This window comes from Camellia sinensis, chromosome 11 (assembly GCF_055761805.1).
Source record: "Camellia sinensis isolate YWXY chromosome 11, ASM5576180v1, whole genome shotgun sequence".
Taxonomy (NCBI): domain Eukaryota; kingdom Viridiplantae; phylum Streptophyta; class Magnoliopsida; order Ericales; family Theaceae; genus Camellia; species Camellia sinensis.
Window position 1 is genome coordinate 15,812,298 of NC_138971.1, and position 6,685 is coordinate 15,818,982.

Consider the following 6,685-nt stretch of genomic DNA (forward strand, 5'->3'; position numbering starts at 1 on the left):
GATCGGGCAGGTATCCTCGAAGCATAGAGACATGGAATACGTTGTGTACTTGACTCATGTTCGGTGGGAGGGCCACTCGGTAAGCTACCGGGCTTACTCTTTCCAGAATTTGAAAGGGACCAACATATCGGTGTGTTAACTTACCTCTTTTTCCAAATCTCGGATGTCCTTTCAATGGGGTGATTTTCACGAACACATGACTATCCACCTCAGATTCCAAATCCCTTCATCGGTTATCCGCATAACTCTTCTGTCTTCTTTGAGCCGTTTTCAATCTTTTCCGGATAATTTTAACCTTTTCAGTCGTTAATTGCACAATTTCAGGTCCTAGCAATGCTCTATCTCCAACTTCGGCCCAACATACCGGGGAACGACATGTTCTTCCATATAGAGCTTCATAAGGTGCCATTTCGATACTCGAATGGTAACTATTGTTGTATGCAAATTCTATCAACGATAGATGGGTTTCCCAACTTCCTTGAAAATCTAGCACACACATTCGGAGCATATCTTCTAGAGTCTGTATCGTTCTCTCGGATTGACCGTCGGTCTGAGGGTGAAAGGCTGTGCTGAACTTAAGTTCCGTATCCATGGCTTCTTGCAGACTTTGCCAAAATCTCGAAACGAACTTGGGGTCCCTATCCGGCACAATGGAAACTGGAACGCCGTGAAGTCTTACAATTTCATTTACATAAAGTATTGCAAGCTTATCTGCATTATATTGAGTTTTCACTGGCAAGAAATGAGCAGACTTAGTTAACCGGTCTACAATGACCCATATCGAATTCATGCCTTGAGGTGTCCGTGGTAACCCCACGACAAAATCCATGGTCAAATGTTCCCATTTCCATTCCGGAATTGGAAGGGGTTGTAATAAGCCTGCTGGTCTTTGATGTTCCGCTTTTACTTGCTGACATTGCAAACACTTAGAAACGAACTCCGCGATTTCTTTTTTCATACCTGGCCACCAAAAATTTTGCTTTAAATCCCGGTACATCTTAGTACTTCCCGGATGTATTGAAAATCTCGAGGCATGTGCTTCTTCCATCAATTTTCGTTTAAGTTCCAGCACATTGGGGACACATATTCGGTTTTGAAACTTAAGCACCGAATCCATAAAGTTGAACCCCAGTTTTGGTTTCGTCTCTAACTCATTACATATCTTCCTTAGAATGTCATCCTCCATTTGATGTAACTTAATCTCTTCCAATAAAGTCGGTAGAGCCATTACTGCTGCTAGTACTGCCTCCTGTCCACGTACTACAAGGTTCACATTCATTTTATCTAATTCAATCTTCAGCTCCTTTTTCTCCGTCAATAGGTTTGCCAAATCTCCCGTATTCTTCCGACTAAGTGCGTCTGCAACTGTGTTGGCTTTACCAGGATGGTAATGGATCTGTAAGTCATAATCTTTAATTAACTCTAACCATCGCCGCTGCCGCATATTCAATTCCTTCTGGGTAAAAAGGTACTTGAGACTTTTGTGATCGGTGTAGACTTCGCAGGTCGTGCCATAGAGATAGTGCCGCCATATTTTCAAAGCAAAAACTACTGCCGCTAACTCTAGGTCGTGTGTAGGATAATTCCTCTCGTGGGGTTTTAGTTGTCGGGAGGCATAAGCGATAACGCGTCCATTTTGCATAAGTACACAACCAAGCCCTTTGTGTGAAGCATCACTGTAAATGATAAACCCTTCGGTACCGGATGGTAAGGCCAGAACTGGTGCTGTAGTCAACTTTGTTTTCAATTCTTGGAAAGCAGATTCCCGTCCCTCTGACCATTCAAACGCAACTCCCTTTCGAGTCAATTGTGTAAGCGGCACAGCGATTTTGGAGAAATTTTGAACAAACCTTCTGTAATACCCATCTAATCCCATGAAACTACGCACCTCAGTTACGTTGGTAGGAGTTGGCCAAGTCACAATCGCCTCAATTTTGTGCGGATCAATAGAGACTCCCTCCTTGGTTACTACATGCCCCAGAAATGCCACCTCTTGTAGCTAGAATTCACATTTCTTTAGCTTTGCATACAATTTCTTCTCCCGGAGTGTTTGAAGGATTAGGCGAAGATGATCCTCGTGAGCCTCTGCACTCTTTGAGTATATAAGAATATCATCGATGAAGACCACCACAAACTCGTCCAGGTAAGGTTTAAAAACACGATTCATTAAATCCATAAATGCTGCTGGTGCATTAGTAACTCCAAAGAGCATAACTAGAAATTCGTAATGGCCGTACCGAGTGCGAAAAGTTGTCTTCTCCACATCATCAGCTTTAACCTTCAATTGATGGTATCCAGACCGTAGGTCAATTTTTGAGAAAACTTGTGCCCCTTGTAGCTGGTCAAATAGATCATCAATTAGTGGTAAGGGGTACTTGTTTTTGATTGTTACCTTATTGAGTTCCCTATAATCGATACATAGCCGAAGTGTTCTGTCCTTCTTTTTCACAAATAAAACTGGCGCACCCCAAGGAGATACACTCGGATGGATAAATCCTTTATCAAGCAAATCCTGTAATTGAATCTTTAATTCTTTCATTTCAGCTGGCGACATCCTATACGGAGTCTTAGAGATAGGTTGAGTTCCTGGCGCCACATCAATGATAAACTCAATTTCACGGTCTACCAATTGTCCTGGCAATTCTTCGGGAAAAACATCCGGAAATTCACGAACCACTGGAATCACGTCAATATCCCCATTCATCACTTGCCCCTCCAAAATACTACATAAATACCCCCAACACCCTTTTTGAATCAACTTACAAGCCTTTATTGCCGAAATCAGATAAGGTGGCGAAGCTACTTCCTGTCCCTGAACAATAGACTCTGCTTGGCCCGGAGGGTAGAAATTAATTTGCTTAGTCAAGCAGTTTATAATAGCACCATAATCACTCAGCCAATCCATTCCCAGAATAACATCAAAATAGGTCATGTCGAGAGGTAATAGATTAGCATACACCCGAATATCCCCAAGTTGAAGTTCACAAGCTAAGTACACAGAAGCACAGAGCATAGAATCTCCCAAAGGAGAAGACACACACAACATATAAGACAAATTCTCCCCAGTTTTGTCTAAATTAGGAGCAAATAATTTCGACACAAAAGAGTGGGTGGAGCCAGAATCAAACAATACATGCTCAGAATGACCATGAACAATAAATGTACCTGACACCACTGTTGCCGCGTTTTGTACATCACCTGGAGCTAATGCGAACACCCTACCTTGCCTTGCAGTATCTTGATTATTCGTAGGTTTAGCGGCTGCCTTTGCGTTAGGGGTTGGTGTAGATCTCGCGGAACTAGTGTCAGTCCTAGTGCCCTTTTGTTGAGTCCACTGTGGGCAATCCCTTACCAAATGACCCGTTTTACCACACTTAAAACAAGCTCCAGTCTTCCAGTGGCAAGTCCCACGATGCAGCCTTCCACAGTCTGGACACACAGGACTGGAGTTTTGAGCAGGGGTGGTGGTGCTAGAGTTCCCTGAATTAAGCTCCTTATGTGGTGGCGTAATTGCTCCCTTTGACCATTGATTGTTCTGCCTCTTCCCTTTCCACTCGGAAATCCGATTCTGCACAGTAAGATTTCCTTCTGCTATAACGGCCCTTTCTAATACATCAACATATGTAGGTAGCTTTAACATATTGACCCGGTCTAAAATAGCACTCCGTAATCCCCTTTTAAATTTTCGTGCCTTCTTATAGTCCGTATCCACCATATGAGGCACAAACCGAGCTAGTTCTACAAATTGGGCTTCATATTCAGCAACAGTCTTACTTCCTTGTCTAAGGGTCTCAAATTCAGTCACTTTTTTTATCTCGCATACTTTGGGGGAAGTACTTATCATAGAACAACTCCAAAAATCTATCCCATGTTAAGTCCTGATGCACCGTTCTCGTAAGCATCCACCATCTTCACGCCTCGTCTTCAAGAGTAAAGGCAGCAAGTTGCACTTTCTGGACTTCAGTACATGGAAATACTTCGAACAATTTCTCTATTCCCAGCACCCATGCTTCAGTTTTCATCGGCTCTATTCCTCCCTTAAATGACGGTGGTTTCATCTTTTTAAACTCCTTTGTGAGTGTAATGGTTCGGTCCTCAACACGGAAGTCTTGTACTGTAGGTGGAGGTACCGGTGGCAGAGGCGGTTGCGGTTGTTACTGTTGTTGCCTTAAGGTCTCCGCCATTTCCATCATCATTCTTTCCATTCGGTCTAACCATGCTGCAGTAGCATCTTCTGGATCTTCTGCCCTTGTTCTCACCATAACCTGCATATCATTCAAGTATATCCAATAAACATAATTCAAATTGTTAGCATTAGTAGAGTACACTAAACGTTGCCATCGATCTCTCATACGTTCTAGGATGTCATACATGATGCCTAAGTCTTTTCTAGACATCCTAAGGCTCAATGGATTCGTGTGTGAGATAGCAACTCGTGCTCTGATACCACTCTGTCACGCCCCAACCCTGCCCCTAAAAGATCGGGCATGACCTGTACGGAAGTAGACACTAAACCTGGTATAAATATATATAACATAGGGGCCTGAACGGAAGCATTGCCGACAAAGATAATATAAGAAAGTATGACATCCATTGAGCTACCACTATCATGCCAGGATCACAAATATCGCATAAGACGAATAGATATAGGGAGCACACATTTGAGAACTAGATATTTATATATATATATATACATACATAAGCATATACAGAACCAGCCGCAAGATTGGGCATAGAACAAAAATATTATATACATTACCCCCTAAGCCAATAACGAAAGTATACGCCATGATCTAGCAAAACATTACATAAAAGAACGGCTGCGACCAAGGGCCTGGCTATGCTTAGGCTGACAAAAGTGTGACGGTGGCCGGCTAGGACCGACCTCCAGCTTGGTTACCTACAGAAATAGTCATAACATAGAGTGAGCCAGGCTCAGTGAACAATAGTATTTAAGTGCTTCGATACATTATTAACATTGTAATACATATAAAAGAGTAAGTAATGCGGAGATCATGTAGCGAGTCTGAATTTGTACACATTTACCGAATAACTTTATCGGTTCACTGTCTCACAGATTGGCCCTTGGTCTAATGGGTTCACACGTTCACAACTTAGCCCATGGCTTCATAATTCCATAACTTAGAATCATAGTTTCACAATTTGGCCCTCGGCCTCTTAAATCCATATTTCACAAGTTGGCTCTCGGCCTCATGGATTCACATTTCACAAGTTCTTTCGATGTTTCCATAGTTCACACTGGGTCTCAATTTTATGACTTCACAAGTTCTTTTGGTACTTTCACAACTTCACACTGTTTCTTAATTTTATAACCTCACATTTCTTTCCACGTGGCATATATATTAAGTACAATGTTAATAACAATAATACTTAGCGAGATTAAAGTACATCTAGTACTATTACTCACTGTGTTGCGGCGGGGCACTTGATCCTCTTGAAGCGTGTCCTACACATGCACAAGATACACATTAGTTTCCCTCTTTCTTGTTAAATCAATTCTTGACTCATTTTTCTTCGATTAATTTAACGAACATCATAACAATATCAATTGCAGGTTGTGACAATATTAGAGGGTCCAACACGCAAAACGGAGCGACCCGTGTTTCCCAGTCTGAGCCGCACGTGCGGCTAGGATTCCCGCACGTGCGGCAAAACCTCCCGCACGTGCCTTTTTAGCAGTGTTGAACTCCAAAATTTGCCATTTTTCCCGCACGTGCGGCCATGACTCCCGCACGTGCGGCTGGGGCTCCTGCACGTGCGGCCTTGGACCCCGCACGTGCGGCGATTCTGCACAAAAAGGTTCGAAAATTCTGCACAATTCCATCCTTTTGCAGATATGTTTAGGGCCTCAAAACTTAACTATAAATTGCTAATGTAAAGGCTCAAATGCATGTGAATAAGCATCAAAATACATACTTCATTTGAATATAAGTTAAATCATTAATCCACACTCATAAACACTCCCCATTTCATGAGATTCCTAACTTTACACACATATATAGACACATATACACAAAGCCATGTCAAATAATAAAAGTCAAGCAACTCAATTGAGTCATAGCTATTTTAAATTAAGTCAAAACATTCACATTAACTTCTTACACACCCTTAGAACTACAATTCCAACCCTTGAGTGCCATGATTTTGAGTATACCTCTCACTATAGAAGAAGAAGGAGAGTTGTAGGAGTTAATTAATATAACATCTACATACCTTGTGCTAAGGTTTCTCAATTCTCCACCTTCTACCCTTCAACCTTTCTCTCCTCTAAGCTTTTCTCTCCGGAGCCATGTATTGAGTTAGGAAGTTGTTTTTGTTTTATCAAGTGGTCAAGGAACACACACATACATATATATATATATATATATATATAAGGAGGAAATAGGACAAAAAATAATCGTTTAATCGTCCCAAATTGAAATTTCACAAAAATGCTCAATATTATTTAAAAATTATGCTGATTCCAATTGTGTAATCACTTTCAGATTATTAAGCCTCTAAGGCCCTCAATTTCTGTTTCTAATTGTCACAGATACTATCCTTACCTAACAGATACAAGTTCAATTCATAAAATATACATACTTAAACTTAATTTCCCATGAAGTTTCACAGTAAGCATTTGAAAGGGCATAATCAAAGATTTAAAATATCTCAGAATCACATA

General features: G+C 41.3%; 1 protein-coding gene across 1 annotated transcript; it reads right to left on the reverse strand.

Annotated features, from left to right (window-relative positions):
• Positions 1 to 1,999: 1,999 nt before the first annotated feature.
• Positions 2,000 to 3,844, reverse strand: LOC145802177 (uncharacterized). The gene is made up of 2 exons (XM_082894844.1): positions 2,393 to 3,844; positions 2,000 to 2,278 (listed from the first exon to the last, which is right to left on the reverse strand). Exons 1-2 carry the CDS (start codon positions 3,842 to 3,844, stop codon positions 2,000 to 2,002), a joined length of 1,731 nt encoding a protein of 576 aa, XP_082750970.1.
• Between the last annotated feature and the right edge of the window lie 2,841 nt (positions 3,845 to 6,685).

What these genes read in the sequence shown, in the direction of transcription:
- LOC145802177 (XM_082894844.1), bottom strand. Translation starts at nt 3,844, where the DNA reads ATGATAAGTACTTCCCCCAAAGTATGCGAGATAAAAAAAGTGACTGAA. An exon ending in ATTATAGGGAACTCAATAAG is followed by an intron (nt 2,279 to 2,392) that starts GTAACAATCAAA and finishes CATCAATTGAAG; the next exon opens with GTTAAAGCTGATGATGTGGA.